A 21,705-nucleotide genomic window follows, 5' to 3' on the forward strand; every position below is an offset into this window, starting at 1 on the left:
TCTCTCTCTCTCTCTTCCTTTCTCTCTCTTTCTTTCTTTCTTTCTTTCTTTTTTTCTTTCTTTCTTTCTTTCTTTTTTATTAGATATTTTCTTCATTTACATTTCAAATGCTATCCCCAAAGCCCCCTATACCCTCCCCCAACCCTGCTCCCCAACCCACCCATTCCCGGTTCCTGGCCCTGGCATTCACCTGTACTGGGCATATGATCTTGACAAGACCAAGGGCCTCTCCTCCCATTGATGGCTGACTAGGCCATCTTCTGCTACATATGCAACTAGAGATACAGCTCTGGGGAGTACTGGTTAGTTCATATTGTTGTTCATCCTATAGCGTTGCAGACCCCTTTAACTCCTTGGGTACTTTCTCTAGCTCTTTCATTGAGGGCCCTCTGTTCCATCCAATAGATGACTGCGAGCATCCACTTCTGTATTTGCCAGGCACTGGTATAGCCTCACAAGAAAGACCTATGTCAGAGTCCTGTTGGCATAATCTTGCTGGCATATGCAATAGTGTTTGGGTCTGGTGGTTGTATATGGAATGGATCCACAGGTGGGGCAGTCTCTGGATGGTCCTTCCTTGTGTCTCAGCTCTGAACTTTGTCTCTGTAACTCCTTACATGGGTATTTTGTTCCTCATTTTAAGAAGGAGCGAAGTATCCACACTTTGGTCTTTCTTCTTGCATTTCATGTGTTTTGCAAATTGTATCTTGGATATTCTAAGCTTCTGGGCTAATATCCACTTATCAGTGAGTGCATATCATGTGTGTTCTTTTGTGATTGGGTTACCTCACTCAGGATGATATCCTCCAGATCCATCCATTTGCCTAAGAATTTCATGAGTTCATTTTTTTTAATAGCTGAGTAGTACTCCATTGTGTAAATGTACCACATTTTCTGTATCCATTCCTCTGTTGAGGGACATCTGGGTTCTTTCCAGCTTCTGGCTATTATAAATAAGGCTGCTATGAACATAGTGGAGCATGTGTCCTTATTACAGGTTGGAACATCTTCTGGGTATATGCCCAGGAGAGGAATTACTGCATCTTCCAGTAGTACTATGTACAGCTTTCTCAGGAACCACCAGACTGATTTCCAGAGTGGTTGTACAAGCTTGCAATCCTACCAACAATGGAGGAGTGTCCCACTTACTCCACATACTCACCAGCATCTGCTGTCACCTGAATTTTTGATCTTAGTCATTCTGACTGGTGTGAGGTGGAATCTCAGGGTTGTTTTGATTTGCATTTCCCTGATGATTAAGGATGTTGAACATTTTTTCAGGTGCATTCAGTATTCCTCAGTTAAGAATTCTCTGTTTAGCTGTGTATCTGTACCCCATTTTTAATGGGGTTATTGGATTTTCTGGAGTCCATCTTCTTGAGTTCTTTGTATATATTGGATATTATTCCCCTGTCCAACTTAGGATTGGTAAAGATCCTTTCCCAATCTGTTGGAGGCCTTTTTGTCTTATTGGCAGTGTCTTTTGCCTTACAGAAGCTTTGTAATTTTATGAGGTCCCATTTGTCAATTCTCAATCTTACATCACAAGCCATTGCTGTTCTGTTCAGGAATTTTTCCCCTGTGCCCATATCTTAGAGGCTTTTGCCCACTTTCTCCTCTATAAGTTTCACTGTCTCTGGTTTTATGTGGAGTTCCTTAATCCACTTAGATTTGAGCTTAGTACAAGGAGATTAAAAAAGCAAAAAACAAAAATCAAAAAACAAACAAAACAATAAGCCCTAAAACCTCACTGGACTCCTCTCAGAAAAAAAAAAAGAATAATAATAAAAAAGAATAGATCAATTCATATTCTTCTACATGATAATCGCCAGTTGTGCCAGCACCATTTGTTGAAAATGCTGTCTTTTTTTCCCACTGGATGGTTTTAGCTCCCTTGTCAAAGATCAAGTAACCATAGGTGTGTGGGTTCTTTTTTGGGTCATCAATTCTATTCCATTGATCTATCTGTCTGTTGCTATACCAGTACCATGCAGTTTTTATCACAATTGCTCTGTAGTACAGCTTTAGGTCAGGCATGGTGATTCCACCAGAGGTTCTTTTATTGTTGAGAATAGCTTTCGTTATCCTAGGTTTTTTGTTATTTCAGATGAATTTGCAAATTTCCCTTTCTAACTCAGTGAAGAATCTAGTGGGAATTTTGATGGGGATTGCATTGAATCTGTAGATTGCTTTTGGCAAGATAGCCATTTTTACTATATTGATCCTGCTAGTCCATGAGCATGGGAGATCTTTCCATCTTCTGAGATCTTTGATTTCTTTCTTTAGAAACTTGAAGTTCTTATTATACAGATCCTTCACTTCCTTAGAGTCACACCAAGGCATTTTATATTATTTGTGACTATTGTGAAGGGTGTTGTTTTCCTAATTTCTTTCTCAGCCTGTTTATCCTTTGAGTAGAGAAAGACCACTGATTTGTTTGAGTTATTTTAATATCCAGCTACTTCACCGAAGCTGTTTATCAGGCTTAGGAGTTCTCTGGTGGAACTTTTATGATCACTGTGACCTCCATTTCTAGATTGTAGTTCATTCCAGATGTAGTGAAGTTGACAACCAGGAATAGCCATCACAACCTGGGAATAAGTAGACTTAATCATGAAGTATGGTCTTTGTAATGTGTTTTTGAGTTTGGTTTGATAGAATTTTCATGAGAATTTTTGTCTATATTTAATATGGAAAATGGTTTGGTAGAATTTGACAATGAATCCATATAGTCACAAGCTTTTCTTTGTTGTGTTATTATTTAAATCTTGTTGGTGGTTATACATATATTTAAACAATGTATATCCTCTTAGTTTAGTATGGGTTGGTCATCTTATTGTGCAACATTATCCATGAGTACGCATGAACAAGCATGTACTTACCTGGCAAGGAACTAACAATGGATTAAAGATAGTACCAAAGTTAAACTTGGTGAACCAATGCATTTCACTGGAATTATGAACAGGAATATAGATCAGAAGGTACTTAGAGGGACTGAATTGCTCAGGCAGGTACATTAGTAAAAACTGACCTCAGCATATGTCATAACTTACTTGGAGTACACTGGACAATTTGCAGGCAGTTCAACAGTTTGGACTCTTTCTTTTAATCATCTCAGCTGGTCTCTGCTTCTTTCAGATGTATGGGCAGATGGGGTCTGAGCCTTTTCTAGACAGCTCAGCTTGTCTAAGCCTTTAAGTGGTTCAGCAGATTAGAAAGTATTCTCAGAAGCCCCTCTTGTCTGAGTGTGCCTCTTAGAAGTCCTTAGAGCTTACATACATTTGGGAATGAGGAACCCACAGTATCTGGTCAGTTTTAGGAACTTCATGAGATTGTAGAGTTTTTTACCTCTGGAATTTAAGGAAATTACTTCCAGGATAGAATGTTTCACCACACTTAGTGCATCCTGTACTTTATAAAATGTCCCTCAAAGATGGAAGGTTTTATTCTAAATGAAATTGCTACACAACACATGTATTTCTAGAAATTTATCATTTCTTCTAAATTTTCCATTTTTTGAATACCAATCTTCAAGGTATTCTTTAATGAGTTTCTGGATTCTATTTTGATAACATTCTCTCTTTTAATCACCAATTTTATTAATTTGAGTATTCTTATTCTTTATTTTGGTTAGTTTCACTAGTGATTTGTCAATTTGGGGTTTTTTTGGTGGGGAGGAAGAGGGTAAGAATCAACTCCCTGGGTATTCTAAATATATTTATTCTCATTTCTTCATTCCTATGTGCTGCTTTAAAGAGAATTCTTTAAGTGTAAGTTAATGGCAAGGAAAGTGCTGTTATGAGACATAACATACCCATGTATGATTACTAGGATAGCACCGTGAGAGTTATCTGGGCCTACCACCATGACGATCCCGGAGAATCTGGTCCCAAGTACCATGACTTAAATAGGGGCACAAGGAGTCTACGGTTACTGAATCCTGAGAAAGCCAATGTGGTGTCTACAGTCTTACCGTACTTTGATCTGGTAAATCAAAACGTAAGTTCCCTCTTCCTTTCTTTCTTTCTTTCTTTCTTTCTTTCTTTCTTTCTTTCTTTCTTTCTTCCTTCCTTCCTTCCTTCCTTCCTTCCTTCCTTCCTTCCTTCCTCTCTCCCTTTCTTTCTTTTTCTTTCTCTCTTTCTCTCTCTCTTTGTTTTTTTCTTCTTCTTGTCCTTTTCTGTTTTTAAACAAAAAGGTGGGTTAACCAAAAGTGTATAAGACTGCTTGCTTATGTTATTGAATTTATTGTCATCTCAACCAAATGTGACTTTTTATTTTCTTCCCCTTTTTCTTAAGACAGGTTCCCATTCCAAACAAAGGCACAACATACTGGTGCCAAATGTTTAAGATTCCTACATTCCAAGAAAAACATCATGTGATAAAGGTATGTGACTGTCATGTGGGTCAAACTTCAACGATATGAGTGGAAAAAATCTTAAAAAAAATGAAAATAGTAAATATACAGAAATGATTTCTAAGTAAATGAGAGTATTTGATAGAGAAGAAACAGTCTTTAGAGACCGAAAGCTTGTAGTATTCCATCTATCTTCTAACTTTATACATCTAAGGTAATTAGGCACTATTTCTGTAATAGGAATTGCTATTTTAAATAGTATATTACATATTAATAAATCCTATGCGGGAGAGTGACACTTCTCACATTGTTTGAGACTATCTGATTCATTGAAAATACTAGATCTTGTCATTTAAGAAAATGCTGTTGCGTTTTCTTGAAGATAGGAAAAAAGATTAGTGAATTTCTATCAAATTGTGAAAATGAAAACTTATACAAGCTCAAAATGAATGAGCTCAAATTGCCCCTGACATGCAGTTCTCTTTTCTTGTTCCCTGGGATTGGATCTCCCCAGATTCTTACATCTAATTAATGAATGAACTCTCCTCTGGCCCTGGTTGTTATTGGCAGTACCAAAGAGATTGAACATTATGCCATATGCTCTCCAAAACCTCACTGGGTATTGTAGAATAAGACAGAGTTAAATATTGCCAGCTGAATGATGCGGACCCTTAGGAAGCCTGATGTTGCTACATTTGTCTTGGCACCCAGAGTGAGTAATGAAACAGTGTGGATGTAAGAGAGGAGCAAATGGTTAGACTGTGGCATCAAGATGGCTCCTGCGTCTGAATCAGTGTTCTCCCATTCATTAGCATTGGTCTCCCAGGTAAAGGACTCTGAATACAGTTGTAGCTACAGTTCTCTCTGCTGTAAACATCTCAGCCTTAACATTCACTCTACCAAGCTCACAGTATTTAACCTGAGGTAGAAACACTCATAACTCAGAGTGACTAAAACATGTGGATTTCAAATATATTCATCCAGGTGTCCAGATCGGTCTCTGTTTTGGGAGGCTCCACAGCTGTGTAGGATACAGAGCATGTATGAGTTACTAGATGGTCCCAAACTTTTACCGCATATATTTTGCCAACAGATGTCTTAGCAACGATATAACTGTGAATACATTGCTTGCCTCTACAAAAAGTTTTTTTTTCTTCATGTAAATAGAAAGTGAATGCAAATCTATGTACTTAATGCAGGGTCAAAGTTCTTCAATTATATCAGTAAAATCTTTCCCAGAAAATAGAATATTCATAAACACTATGTGCCATTTACCAGTAATTTTACAAGCTTCTGGCTTAAGAAACAAGTATAAAACCAGGTTCCAAAATGAAAACACGCATTTCACAAAATAGGCCCTTTATTCACTTTAAACTTTGATAGATGGTAAAATGCATAACTGCTTCCACTCACATGTTTTATCATTATAATTACTAATGCAAAAGATGGAGTTGAATGAAATAAAGATAATTGTGTCGTCTGTGAGATGCCAGTATGGATTTCCTTTGCCTGAAACCTCATCAAGAATTCCTAGCTAGCTTTTTTTGTCACAAGCATATCACAACACACAGACAAAGAAGCCCTTGGATAGGTACTTTGTAATCCGTTTATGTCTTTACTATATGTTTGTAGCAAGCAGAATTAGTGGCATGTAAGACTTTTGCAGTATTTGCAGTCCTACCAAAACCCAAGAGATCTTTACGTTGAGGAAGACAGGCTCTGAAAGAGGGTCACCAAGTTGAAGGAGGTTTCTGTCATATTTTGTGAGAGGGGAGAGTTTTGGTGACTAACACCTTAAAATTGAATTATTTAGATGAAAATATCTCTCACAGGATAGATTTCTGCTCTTATCTCTAAGCCCCCAAAGTAAAGTTTACTTAATATTATGAAACACCATCCTCCAAGAAAGACAGCATACAAAGAATCAAACCCTGCCAGGAACAGGGTCAAAGAAAATATTAGTGTTGTACAAGTTGTTAGAGTCCATATTTCAAAAGATGGTTTACTTTTTGATAAATGATACAGTAAAATTCTAGGAAGTTTATGAAGAAGAATTTTTAGATCTAGAGCTCTCCTGGAGATATCTTGTTTCCAGTCTCTTTGTCCTAGAAGAGATGATATCTACTACTTTATGGGCAATATGTTATCTTCCCATACAAAAAGACTCATGGTTTGAAAAGCTATGGGTCAGATGTTTGTCATTCCCTCCAGGTGCTTGCCCAACAATGTGCTAACACTGTGTGGAAAGGGCTCCACTCGGCTGGAGAGATGTCCTTTCAGGACATTGACGTTGACATTTTAGCATTGGCTGGGAAGCCTTACAAACCTGAAACACAGGGTGAAAAGAGATAGTCAGCTCCCACAAGTTGTCCTTCCATTTCTATACATGAGGTTCAATACCTCCTACTTTTGCATATTTCTGCAGTGCCTGCACATACCTCCTAACAGACATGCAATAAATAAACAAAAAATATTTAAAAAGTAGGCCTCAGTCCTTCTCTGATACAAAGTACTTTAAAGGAAGATTGTTTTTGAACTATCAAGTATGTGATTTTGAGTGAACTTCAACAATGTTGATTATAGAATATTTTTTGTAAGATTTAAATTTTACTGTAATTCAAAGAGAGTTCCTATTTGTGGCATAAATGTTAATGCTATCTATTTTATGGCTGTAAACAATAACAAAACTAAACAGATAAAACATATCAGTCATCCAATCATGACTTTATTTAATTGGAATACTTAAAGTTAATGATACTAGGTTAAGTCTTAAATTTTAATTTTACTCATGTAAACATGATTCAAAATTAGGGTTATGCTGCAATGAGGTAAATATTGAATTACTAAGATCACAAAATAAATAATTTATCTGGAGGAATATAGGATTACAATAAAAGTTATTAGTTGTTCAAATCCTCTGGTGACTCTAATATATTGACTTCTATTTGATTGTGGAAACAACTGGCTGAGTTGTAAGTGGGAGGCTGGTATAGTGGCATCCCTGTATTCCAAGTACTCAGGAAGCTAAGGCTGGAGGAGTGTCACTTCAAGGTCAGCCTGGGCTACTTTCAAGACACAGTCTGAAAAGAAAATATTGTGAGTTTGAAAATGTGTGTGTTAGATGTTGGCATTTCATTCTTACAAATTAATGTGTAAATTGTAGACAGCTTATGGTAGTTTCTATTACACCCACTCTCCTCATCTTGGATCATCTGTTTGGATCACCTGCTCTGCCTACTGGCAGCCCACACTCAGCCCACATTATCTCAGGCCACATTACCTCAGGCCAACATGGCTTTTCTTTATTTAGCCTTCTCATGCTGTGTCTTTACCTTCAGCTTGGAATTTATTTTAATAGATGATTCCTTCAGCTGGTGCACTCAACAATGATGGAATTGTCAGGACTAATAATACTTAAACATGCTGCCTTCGAAATTCGGGTTATTACTTGGTTTAATACAGTTTCTTTTAAGGGTTGTTTTGTTTTGTTTTTATCACCAGAGAATTCTCTTCCCAGAAAATCCATACCATGAGTTTATCTGTTTAAACAAGACATATCATTGGCCTAACAAATACTCAGTGATAGCTGGATATTTTAGAGAAGAAAATACTCACCATGTAACCCAGCATAATCATGGTCCCCCCATCTTCTTGGAAAATTACTTTCCTGGTTACCAATAGGGAGCTGAACGCATCTCTGAACTTGAATCCTTTTACCATGATTTGCTCGTCAAGTTTAAGGGAAAGTTGTAAGCCATTCCTTAGTCTTCTTTATTAAGTGGAAATAATACCTTCCTTGGGAGGTTTTTAGACTAAGGGATAAACAAGATTTTGAGTGGTTTGGGGTTTTGTTTTGTTTTGTTTGTTTGTTTGTTTTTAATTTTTGTTTTTCTCAATACAGCAGACTCAGAAACTCTTTGACAACATGACAGCTGCTGTTGGGCAGTTTCATTGATTCTCATAGAATGACTTTTCTCTGAAAACTACATTTTCCCGAAAGCCTAGGAAAGAACAGATTACTGGGCTAAAAGTTCAGTCAGATCTGAGTCTCGTTTAGGGCTGCTTTGACTAATTATAAACTGTTTGCCTTTGTATGCTAATTTCCCCTCCTAAAAACTGGAGAAATCGATCATACTTTACTGACTTAATTAACTTTGAGCATAGGCGTTACTAGGACTTATGAGTGAATCAAAAGAGGTTAATATTTAGTACCATGGCCAAACTGACACATTTAATAAGCTGATAGATTATTTGCAACATATAGTTGCAATTTTATATATTGTCCATCTTGTTCAGTGTCTGGGATACTGAAGGGTTTCCCATCAGCCTTTTTAGATGTTCAGGGATTTAAATAAAAGCTACGTTGTGAAGTTGGGGAGAAAGCTCCCTGAGTAACACACTTGCTGAGCAGACATGAGTAAAGAGTTTGCTCTCCAGCATCCGTGTAAAATGCCTGTAGCTTCATTTCTGGGGAGACCGAGACAGGAAGAGCCAGTCTTGCTGACTAGACAGTCTAGCTGAAAACTTCAGGTTCAGTGTTAGATCTTGTCTAAAAACCAATAAAGTTGAGAGCCATTGAGGAAGCCTGTTAATGGTGACCTCCACATGACCTCTGTGCGAACACATATACCACACAACAGAGACATCTACATTATCAGTCACATCACCTAGGGAGATCACCTTGAAAAATAAATGCTTTAGTGAATCCACAAAAGAAACATCGAAGTAAAACAAAGCACTGTAATCTTTAATACACACTGGAAGAGAAATGCTATGCTTTATGTGTGTCCCTGAATATATGTATTTATTTCCATGAGATCAGACTTTATTGCTGCTAAATCTCAATGATGGATTGTAGAAGATGCTTCCTAGGGAAACCCAGGCATAACTGCTCTTAAATAGGCATGAAGGGTCCTTGAAACCTGAATACTGTATGACCATAAAATAGTTACTGGACACTTGATTCCTTGTTATAGGCATAGAGTAAATGTTTCTGTCATTATATCATAGATTAAATAGATTTGGCTGTGTTCATTCATTTCTTAGAATGAAAGGACATTGTTGAGTGGAGAACTTCATCATTAAAGCATGTCACAGAACATCAAATGTCCTAATAGGTTACTATTTTAAGAGAGTAAACGGAGTCGATTTTCATAATCATGGGAATTTGACCCTGACTGATATAAAACTACTCGATCCTCTGAGGATCAGAGTTAGCTTTTCTCTCTCAGTGTATCTCACTCCTGTCTTCCTCCTGAAGTGGCATCTTCACTGATGCTGACTGCCTTCCCTCCCCATGGCGATGCTTGTTGGTCTTGTCTTCAGGGTGTGTGCCCACACTGTTATCAGTCTTTGCCATGTGCTCACGTTACCATGTGGGAACAAGATGTTTGCTGTCGACTGACTCGGTGGTCCAGTGTGCTTTTTCCAGATCTGCTCTGACCACGGGGAATGGCTTTTGCTCACCACTGTCTAGCTTTCATCCCTGGCTCTCTTACTGTACTCCCTGGAGGCAGATCTTTGGATCTGTCGATGGATCTGTTTAACAAGTTGAGACAAATGCATTTTCACAATAAGCCTCATGTTAAGCCATGTTCCACTTCTTCTAAAAACTTTGCAATACTCATGATTCCAGTAAAAGTTCATGCTGTAAATAGAAAAGTTTCAACAATCCACATTTTAGTAATTTGTGCTACATAGAGAATCAGTGACAAATAATTATATCCCTTATATTTAAAGCATCTGATTTTATACACGCACACACACACACACACAAATATATACAGATACATACACACATATATATGAAAAGATGAGAAGCCCAGGGTATTTGTGCTGGCTAAACCTAAGCTTTTGGTTGGAGAGATATTAGTAGGAACATCAACCTTACTGGTAATGATGTGACTTAGAGAAGCAAATTTTAAAGATTGCTGATACAGGCAGGGTAATCAATGTTGAAGACTGCTCAGTATCCTCCTGGGCTACATCTATGTCAGATATATCAGGGGTTTGTCTATCTACCTGGGTGTTCTTTATAGTCACATAAACTACAAAGGGATTGAATTCACTCTGAATGCATGTCTATTCATGACCGTGATTTATTGCCCCGATAATTAGCTTGCTGACCCTAGAGAAAGCACTTAACCTTGCCTGCTCCTCAAATTCCAGCCCAGTCAGATAAAGAGATTTCACCGCATGATTTCAGTGGGTTCTTTCTGCCTCTAAATATCTGTGACTTGCTGAAAACTATGACTGAAGTCTGTGTTAGAGATCACATGTCCTATGGTCTGAGTTTCCCACACTCTGATTTCTCACAGGTCTATGGCAGGTTCAGAGTGAAATGTGCCCCTTTCCCCAAGAGGCCTTCATAGGGGCTTCATAAGCATAGATTTTGATGCATCTCCGCCCTCTCTAGGGCATGCCACCAAGAGAACCTGGGAAGTCTATACACAGTCGTAATAGCTCAGTATGTTAACAGACTCAAGTTTTAAAAGAGAGACCAGGAGACTTTATTCTGCCTGGGCTATAAACTGTTCAGTTTAATCCTTACACCCACAATTGACTGAGCTTGTTGCTATTATTATTCGATGACTATTACATTTCTATAAAATTTGGGAACGCATAAAGAATTTACATTAAACTAAACAATAAAATCACACATGTTCAGTCTCTTTATTGTGTAGTGGCTCAAGCACAGTCTATGATGTAGGACGTCACGATTCAAATCTTGACTCCTCAGCCAATAGATGTTGATTCCAAGCGAGTTCCTCACTTAATTAAGTCTTAGGCTACCATTTGTAAACACGGCTAATAAAAGTACTTGTTCCAATTGTTAGCTGTCATTACCAAATGAGTGTTTACGTGTTTAGCATGTATTGGCTTAATAAGGACTAAGCCATGTTACCAATTTACATGGTTTTCAAACCTCTTAAATCTTGGGATAAGACAGAGGCAAGGCTTTACTGAAATAGGCTAGAACAGAGCACACTGGTATATCCTGACTCTGCTTTTCATTAGCTAAGTACCCTTGGGCAAAGAAAACTCTCAGAGCTGGCCTCTTCAGTCGTAAAGTAGGAAAAGTAATTCTTGGTGAAGATTAAATGAAGACAAGCAGGAACACCTGTTGCATAACAGGCTCGTAATTGCTTGTTTTCTTCTCTTGAAGGGGATTATAGAGACGGATGACTAAAAGTTCTAGTATTTTCTCATATAGGCTTGCCATATAGGATTTTCTTAAAGGCTTCGCAGAGGTCATGGTAAGCAGTAAGTCACTATATTATTTTGAAAGCTTCCTTAGGAGTTAGATTTCATTGCTTGCTTCCATTACTCTAAACCAAATGAAATGTAAGCTGCTTCTCCAATGCTATTTTCTAAGTAAGGACAAAGACCAGCTGGTGACTCTCCCTTGGGACATTCTTGGACATTCTTAGAGCTCCCATTAGTCTTGCATTTGGTGACTTTAAATAAGGACATTTTTCAGCAGACACTGGATATTTATTTTCCTTAGCTTTTCTTCTACCACCCAACCCTTCTGCCTCCATCTAGTGTATCATTTTCAATTGTGCAGAAGGTCAGATGAGAACACACTAAAGCATTAGCACATATGATGGGAGTTAATGGCTGTAAAATTCTCAAGTAACTTAATCATCACTTCTGTTGACAGAATACAAAAAATGTTTATATTAAATTCTAGGTGTGGGTGGTACCGTCACGTTAGTAGAAATGGTGACGCCGAGGTATGAGTGACTTTAGTTTGTGACACTGGGAAGTATTAAGTAAAACTTCTGTTTATTTTTGCTACTTAGATATATCATCTCATCAGGATTTCACAGTTTCTCAAGATAAAACCAACTTTCTAGAACTTTCTGGAGTCAGGCAAGGTCAAAGTAACTTATACAACCTCATACAATTCATCAGAAACAGGACCGAGATTTGAGCATAGATCCTCTGAGAAAAACTAACAGACTGTTGTCTGTATGGTCTTACTAACTCAAGCCTTCTGCCTCCCCCACCTCCAAAGATATTTGTGGTAAAATGAGAAAAAAGATCCACTCGAAAAATGTCAGATAGCACAGATTCAGCGTTGAGTCTTTTCAGTAGACTTCTGAGAGCACAAGCTACTTTTGTTTTTGTTCTGACAGCTTTACTGAGACTCGTGATATATAAAGAACTGCGTGTGTTTAATGTGTACTACTTGGTGAGTTTGAACACATGTGCGCACCCCTGACCTTGTTCCCAAGCCGAGGGAAAGGACATCTGCACCACCTCCCAAAGCTTGTTAATGTTCCTTTTCCTCTGTTTTAGTAAGAACACTCAACATGGGTTGTGCCATTTTAACAAACTTTGAAGTATACAGAACCATTTTGGGCAAGGTTGCTTCTGAGTCCCATAGAATGTGAACATACTTCATGGGCTACATAAGGCAACCCTACCAGAACCTTCCGAGACTTTGGGTTAAAAGTCCTGCAAGCTGACAGACTTTACGTGGCATCCGAATACACAGAAGCCCAGAATTTTACTGCTTTGCTAAAAAATAAACACATTTATCAATAATGATACATAGAAAACCTCATGAGTGATTTAGGAAATGACTTAAGGTCAGAGTTCAGATGTTCAAGCTAAAGATTATGCATATGTTTCTAGAAAGGGGCAGAATGCTGAGCCTGAGATGATAGTGCAAGGAAAAGAATTAAATGAGAAGGAGGCCATGGGCTCTAACTCACGGAGCATGTGCTGTAGCATAAGGCCTAGCTCTAACTAACTGAGCATGTGCAGTAGAATAAAGGATCCTGGGAAACAGGCCAGCAGCTTTTTGGTGGAGTTTAAAAAAAAAAAATCTTCCTTGGAAATGAAAACACCGTTATTGGGTCAGTTCATCCCCATTCCAACAATGGTCTACATAAAGGGACCCATGAGATGAAACACTAACGTTTTCATTTGGTCTTAAGTTTGTGGCAAAATGCCTGTAGTGCCATAAAACAAGAAAAGACACGTTGGGAAGAAAGCTAGAGAGACTGGCTGCCTAAGACCCACTGGTAGCACAGATTTCAGTCCTACTCCAACCACTGGCAACATGAAAACTAATACCATGATTCCTCCAGGAGATTAAATTCACATTACCCAAACCACTGGAAAACTAAATCTGAGAAACTGAGAGGTGATGAACAATCCTTAAGAATGTTGTTTCTTCATTCATGAAATATTGGAATTCCGAAAGCTGAGGATTTATAAACTCATTAATTTATAAGTACTTCTTTGCATTTATTGGTAAATTAAGTTATAATGCAAAATTATAATTACAAAAATAATGCAGATAGCTTTGTGTGTTCCTAAAGAGGATTATATTACAATTTTCTGTTTTAAAAAATCATATTAGTATACAACCAGGATGGCATCATAGAATTGACACAATTGAGGTAACAACAAAAATTATTATAGTTTTTATGAATGGAACTTTTGTCACGCTTGAAGTGAAAACTGACTTGTAATAAAAGAGATGTTTGCAATTTAAGTTTGTATAACTCATGAGTTGAATATATTTCACAGCTTTCTACTTGGCATTCTCAATGCTGAATTTACACATTATTAAGCTATTATCAAAATAGCTTAATAATACAACATAATACAACTATTTTAGAAAGGGGAATTATAGCAAATTTAAAAGTATTATGGATTTGTCTTGCTCTGGTGAGTCACTATTGTTCTGCTTGGTTCATATCCTTAGGGTACAGCTTAAAAATTATCTAAGTTAAATCTCTTAAGTAGGGTGCCAACCCCTGTGTGAAGGGGTGGTTGTTGAAATTCTTTGGAAAAGTTCTACAATTAATCCTGATGCCAACCTATTGTTTGAGAACCACTGCTTTGTTCTTATTTAAAATTCCCAGATGGCTCTTATAACTTTTTTTTTCAAACCTTATTTTTAATGATGGTTCTTAAATGCTCTAACCACCCTTGTAGCCCACCACCCAGCAGAGGTAGTAGAAAAGAAAGGATACTGGGTGTGGGGGACAAGTATGGACTTGTTTAGAAAGGTTCTATGGAGCAACTCCCATCTGTGTGATCTGGAAATGAGCAGTTCAGTTCACAGATTAGCAGTCAGCGGCAGCTTGATCCACTTGCAAATAGTTCACGGATACACCAGCAGTCCAGTTCGGCAGGGGCCGGTTAGAAGCAGAGGTGACACTACCAGGCAGAGACAGTCAGGCCTCAGCCTCAGCTCGAGTCAGCAGGGAGGAACACCAGGAGAAGTTCTTGGCTGTGCTTCTCTAAGGGAAGCAAAGATCAGTGAAGACAGGAGACCCACAAGCATTGCACAGCTCACTGTACCAGCAAGCCAAGCTCTGTCTCTTGCTCCATGGAGTCCTATTTATACCCTCCAAACATCAAGTGTCCTCCACAGGCCTTTCCTCGGCGTGGTTTTGCCTCAGCAAGTGCATCCAATCAGCCCAAGTCTGCAGAAGTGGGAAGAAACTGCAGCACACCACCAGAGGTCTTTTTGGTGTGTTTCTCTTTATGGAGTCCCAACAAATGCAGCTCCATGCTACAATGTAAGGCAGAGCAATTCATGCGTGCTCTTAGTAAAGAATCCCTCATCACGTGTCCTTTCACATGCTTGTTTTAGCAGAACATCCTCTCTTCTGTGTCTGCTTCAGCAAAATGTTCCTTCACGAGTTGGCCTTAGCCTTTCACACCTGTGTCCACTTTAACAAAATGTTCCTTCATGTGTTTGCCCCAGCAAAACACCATCCAATGAACTTTCCAAAGAACCCTTAAGTTTCAGGCTTTTGCTATATATTTTATAGAACACAGTACAATGTTTTTCATAGTAGAATTAATACTCTCTTTTATAATATGTCTCAACACATACTGAAGGTTGAACAAACACTGAGCATCTACTATCAGAATGTGGTACTGTGCCCATGAAGAAGAACCCAGGTCACTAGAGCAATGGCTTAGTGATTAAGTGTACCTACTACTTTTAGAAAGGACTCAGGACTGATGTCCAGAATCTACAATGGTGGCTTCCGGTGCCATGCAACTGCAGCTCTAGGCCTCTGTGGGATGCTGCAACGTGGGATACAGTACACCTGAACTTAGGCAGACACGGCCATGCCCATAGCATTATTAAGAACAAATCTTTATAATTCAACAATTATGGTGTTGACATCACTTATTCCTTGGTGCATTGTGTATTTATTTGTAGAAATAGAGACACCGAAAACCCAGCTACTTCCTGGAGCTACAGCTTCTGGTTTCCGTTATAAAACTTGTGAGCTAGAGGATGCTTTCTTCATGTAGGGAAAAATTCATGTTCTCGTGAAACTGGTGCACCACAGTTATATCTGTACATTAATGTTTACAATATAAGGGCAGGTTAGAAACAATACTGAAGGCTATTTAGCTGGCTTTTAAAAGAATGTCTTTAAGTCATTTTGTTGCCAAATTTTAAGGAAATCATTTCCTCATTGAAACCAAATTCTCATTGAATCTCACTGTATCAATATTTTAAATGGTGAGTAAAAGCAAGACCATGTAGATAGCTTTTAGCATGCGCCAGATATCTATTGCTTCTCAGCCTGAAGAATCGTGAAAACACAGCAGCGCTAGCCGACAGTGCCAGAGTCTCGGTGTGTGCTCTGCCCACTGTGTATTTAACTGCCTGGCACCAGCCTTTCATCCACACCTCTGAATGCAAAGGACAAGAGAGTATCTGCCTGAGACAGTATTCAGTGCTGTCCGGGCCTTTCATCACGTAAAGTGATGCCTGTAATGTCAAATCTGAATGCCCACTGACTTCTTTTTTTTTTTTTTTTTTTAAAGATTGATTTATTTATTATATGTAAGTACACTGTAGCTGTCTTCAGACACACCAGAAGAGGACATCAGATCAGATTACAGATGGTTGTGAGCCACCATGTGGTTGCTGGGATTTGAACTCAGGACCTTTGGAAGAGCAGTCAGTGCTCTTAACTGCTGAGCCATCTCTCCAGCCCCCGCCCACTGACTTCTTGTAAGGAAAACCATTTTCCTTAAAACCACTGACTGCCTCAACCATACCAAGACTCCTATTGTGAGATATCGAAAGGGAACTGTAGCCTTTTACGCCTACATGGGATTACAGTTTTGTCTTAAATGGTAACAGTGTGTGAGGTTAACACCATCCTTTAGTCTTAAAACTTTGGCAGATTGCATCACACTTTCCAAAAGAGAAATCAAGGCTGCCTCTTAATTACATGTATATGCACATGGGTGTCAGAAGGGAAGCTGTGACTGTTCCTACAATTCTGCTTTTGACCCTTCAGTTCTTGTGAAATAAGGGAATCTTCTTTAGGGACTATAACTTGAGTTTATTGGAATATTCAAATAATGTCTGTTCCCATGTCAAGGCTGTTCAACCTTTCCTAATAGTTTAAATGTACATGATATGCATGGGCTTCTTTAGAGATGTATGTATATATATGTGTGTGTGTGTGTGTGTATGTATATGTATATATGTATATATATATATGTGTGTGTGTGTGTATGTATACATCTTTATTTATGGACTTAGCTTTCCATTTGATGACATATATACGAGCTGGTTTTGTGTGTTAATTTGACACAAGCTATAGGCATCAGAAGGGATGCCTCACTTGAGATGTCTCCATGAGACACAATTGTCAGGCATTTTCTCAAGTAGTGATCAGCCCAGCCAATGGTCAGTGGTGCCATCCCTGGGCTGGTGGTCCTGAGTTCTATAAGAAATCAGGCTGAACAAGCCATGAGAAGCAAGCCAATAAGCACCATCTCTCCATGGCCTCTGCATCAGCTCCTGCCTCAGGTTCCAATCCAATTTAAGTTCCTGTCCTGGCTTCCTTCAGCAATGGACTATGGTGTGGAAATATATGCTAAATAAACCCTTTCCTTTCCAACTTTTTGGTCCTAGTGTTTCTCACAGCAATAGGAACCCAAATTGCGGCAATATACAAACCTAAAATGATGTCAAGATTATTTATTTGCTTATTGTCCACATTTAAGAAGCATATTCCTCCAAGCAGGCACACTACTAGCTACTACACATTTATAACTCAGGACTCCAGAGGTGGCGGCTGGAGGATCATGGCTTTGAGGGCAGCCTGAGGTATTATAGCAAAATTCTGCTTCAAAGATGAAAAAGAAGAGATTGCACCTTAAATCCACCCAGCTAAAAGTACCTTTGGTTCTCTTGACTATTAAACTCTTCATGTAATTTTGTTGTTCCATGTATGCATAACTGTGTGGTATATGTAAGCATATACCATGTGTATATGTACAAGCTCCTCAACACAACTGTGGCTATGACAGCCATGAGCAAAGATCTGTCTTAGCTTTTTCCTTTAACTGCCATGATCTTGGTATCAGCATGTATATCCACGTGTAAGTGTAAATGCTTCGTAAGTGTCACGTTTTAGACAACACACGCTGACAGATTGCTTAATGTATGCCAGACACTGCTTCACTTAACAGTCATGCCATTTCCCAGAAGAGCAAACCAAGGCTCAGGAAGGACGGATATCTTCTTCAAAGCCACAGAGCTGGAGGTGAGATAGGATGGCTGTTGGAGTCTTGATACCCTGGTCTCCATGACTGCTGTATACATAGGTAATATGAACAAAATGAACCACAAGAATAGGATGATTTAATTTTATTTAGTTAACTGAAGTTGAAGGGCCTTTTCTTTCAGCTCTCAGAAAAGCTTTCAAATACTTGGCTCACCCTTGACCTATAATAACTTCTCTGAATCTTGTTTTTTTGGGTTTTTTTTTTGTTTGTTTTTTTTTTTTTTTTTGTATTGGCAAAACAGATATAGTACATGTTTACAAATGACCCTGGAACTTATTTGAAAATGCTTAGCAAGCACTTGAGGCCGAGAAATGCAAGAGCATTGTTACCTTATTGTCTTTTTTCTTCTCTGACAGTCTGGACTAGCTGTCTGATTTTGTCAACATTTTATTTTATGGATGTTAGAAAATGAAATCTAGTGAAAAAAAATCTCATTATCAATTAAACCAGAATTTAAATTTAAGTCATAAATTGCTGTTATTTATCTACCTCTTCGTTTTAACATGTAAAAATTGAAAAGAATCTCCATATGTATATATAATTAAAGAATTTTCTATAATTAAAGAATTTTCAGAGCTTTTGAAAAAGCTCTAATTACTTGAATGCAATTACCCAATAATTCAAAGAAATTCACTTTGATTTTGTTGATCCTTTCAAGATATTCCAGAGTAGAAAGTTGAAATGTATTTGTTTATAGCTGACTGGATTCGCTGAGGTATATCAATTCCTTTATATTTTGGCATTCAATACTTTGACCATTTTTTGCTTTAGATTTCTATGTTCTAAGCAGGTAGGAGATTGCTACCAAACACACCTTGTTGTGCAAGCTCCCTTCTACTGAGGTTCGGTTTGTAAGATTTACAGCCACTGAAGTTACAAGGTCAGAGAGCTAAGCTCTTCTGTGCAGTGCTACATAGGGAACAGTAGCTTTCTGAGTAATGATTTCCACGTATACAACAATGAAAATTTTCCAACATTTTTTTGATGTGATTACATATTTTCCAAATACTATTTATTGGAGTGCTAAGATTACCGTTATGGGATAATTTACATCTTCAGCTTGAGGTAGTCATAATAGGAGATTCCATTGTCAGGCCTTGTTCCCTGCACTGGAGGTCTTGACAGGAAGTCACAACAGCTGCATTCTTGACCCCTCCCCCTGGGAGGATGAGGGACAATGGCCTCAGCTCTGTCTCTTAAGACAATGCTCTTATGTTCCAACAGGAGACTGCATTCCTGTTGCTTCCTTGCCAACATAATAGTACTGGTTTTTATTTTAATGCCTCAAATATTTTTCTCGTTTATTCTTTAATTTCATTGATTTTATCATTAAAAATCTTGCAAATAAAAAATTACACACCAAAATTACTTACACCCAAAGTCTACCTAACTTCTAAACAAGTAGGAGTGAAACACATTAAAAAAAATTTTTTTAAATGAGTGATGCCTCTCTCTAAGTTAACAAATGGTGACGTATATCTATAGTCTATATTTTTACGCTCAAAGAAATACTTATAATATTACATAGGTTTTTATTGGTTTAATTTACCTTCTTTTTAAAGTTACTTTGAAAATCATTTAGTAATTTTATCAAATTACCACACTTTTTTTGCAGGTTAAAATATAGTAAGCATTTAGTTCCTAATTCAGTCCTCTGCTTTGTATAAGCCCATTTTTTTGTGGTCATCTTCCACTGATGAGCGTTCAAAGTGACTTGAGGACTTTGCTCATCAGTTATAAGGTTATAAGCATAACCTTAATTATTGATAGTTCCACTGATGGTTGGATTACAAGATGCTGGTCAAGGGTATAGATATTATGCATTTTAATATACTTACCAGGTTAGTTTCTAAACATGTATCTCACATCACCACTGATGTGAGATTATCTTTTCAGTATCCTTTTAGCACTAGGAAGGTTGGTCATTGCCACCTGATGGCTAAAAACATAGATGGTTGTAAGGGATACCTTGTTACCTTCTGTCAGAAGCTCAAGTATTAAGTGGTCCAACTTTGTTTCGTCAGATTTGGGCTTTAGAAGTTTATAAGTGCATGACCAAAGGGTTGGAGGCAAAGATAGTGCTGGGGGTCTTTGAAGGGCTCATGAAAGGACCAGAAAAGTCATGCAAGGTAGGCCACTAAATAAGGTCTGGATTTTTTTAAAAGCATCTTTATGTGTGTTTTTCTTCCCCTTCTTTTTTCCTCATCCCCGTTCCTGTATGTGTGTGTACATTTAGATTTGTGGGTGTGTATGTCCCTGTGAATATATACAGAAGACCAAGCAGGACATTGGGTGTCCTCCCGTATGCCTCTTTTATGCTGGGGTTATAGGTACACTCAGCAATGTCTAGCTTTTTACATGCGTGGTGGGATTCAAGTTCTGCCCCTCATGCTTGCAGAAGCATATTTACCTACCAAGACATCTCCCTAGTCCCTGAAATGAACTGTTTTTTTTATTTGTTATTCTTTTTTCAGCAGAAACAAAGCACATATATATGTGAGTACATGTGTGTATGAGTACATGTGTACATGTGTATGTGAGCACGTGTATGTGAGCACAAATGTATGTGAGTACAAGTGTATGTGAGCACATGTGTATGTGAGCACATGTGTATGTGAGCACATGTGTATGTGAACACATGTGTATGTGAGCACATGTGTTTGTGAGCACATGTGTATGTGAGCACATGTGTATGTGAGCACAAGTGTATGTGAGCACAAGTGTATGTGAGCACAAGTGTATGTGAGCACAAGTGTATGTGAGCACATGTGTATGTGAGTCCATGTCTATGTGAGTACATCTGTATGTGAGCACAAGTGTATGTGAGCACAAGTGTATGTGAGCACATGTGTATGTGAGCACATGTGTATGTGAGCACAAGTGTATGTGAGCACAAGTGTATGTGAGCACATGTGTATGTGAACACAAGTGTATGTGAGCACAAGTGTATGTGAGCACATGTGTATGAGAGCACATGTATATGTGGGCACATGTGTATATGAGTCCATGTCTATGTGAGCACATGTGTACAAGCATGTGATTTTAGAAGTGAAACTTCAACAGGGGATGTCCATTGTTTCTCCATCTGATTTTTGAGACAGGGTCTCTCTTTAAACCTAGTGCTCAGTAATTTGTCCAGACTGCCAGGCCAGTAAGCCCGGGAATCCTCCTGCTGGCCTTAGGTTATGGGCATGCACGACTGCATCCAGATTTTTCTTGGGCACTGAGTATTAGACTTTGATTTTCATCCTGGGGAGACAAGTGCTTCCAGCACTGCCTTTGGAGAAATGGAATGGTCTGCTGTAGAATTTAGAAATCGGCTCACTGGAGCTAGGAGTTCTGCCGTGGGTATTTGGACAGGGTAGGGTGGGAGGAAAGGCAGCTGCTGCTGGGGGGAATGACCTTGGCAAGGGGCTCAGAGGGTCATGAGAGCTGCTGCAGAGGACGAAGCTCACATGCTCATTCATTTGATGTTAGGCATTGGGATCATAATAACATCTAAAAGAAACTGATGGTTCAAAGCTCAGAGGGTATGGCAAGTTCTTCCTTAGAACCATGGTTATAACTCAGTTTATCATCTCTTCAGATCTCTTCTTCATCTGCCAAGAAGAGAGCTCTACCATAGTTCTAAGATTGGAAGCCTTTTCTCTGAGCACCTAAGGAGAGTGAGTTACAAAGTTAAATGTAGTTTTGCTTTTATATGCCTGGGAAAATACCCAAATATAGAATAAATCACCAACGAGTTTTATGTTTCATTTGTAAGTAGACCC

The 21,705-nt window shown here is 38.4% G+C and overlaps 1 protein-coding gene across 1 annotated transcript in view; it reads left to right on the forward strand.

Annotated features, from left to right (window-relative positions):
* Positions 1 to 21,705, forward strand: part of Moxd1 (monooxygenase, DBH-like 1) — a 79,267-nt gene that overhangs the window by 25,115 nt on the left and 32,447 nt on the right. The window contains exons 3-4 of the mRNA NM_021509.5: positions 3,832 to 3,999; positions 4,301 to 4,384. Coding sequence (NP_067484.2) covers positions 3,832 to 3,999; positions 4,301 to 4,384 — 252 coding nt within the window. The remainder of the gene's footprint in view (positions 1 to 3,831; positions 4,000 to 4,300; positions 4,385 to 21,705) is intronic.

The sequence above is a fragment of the Mus musculus genome, chromosome 10 (genome assembly GCF_000001635.26).
Source record: "Mus musculus strain C57BL/6J chromosome 10, GRCm38.p6 C57BL/6J".
Taxonomy (NCBI): Eukaryota; Metazoa; Chordata; class Mammalia; order Rodentia; family Muridae; genus Mus; species Mus musculus.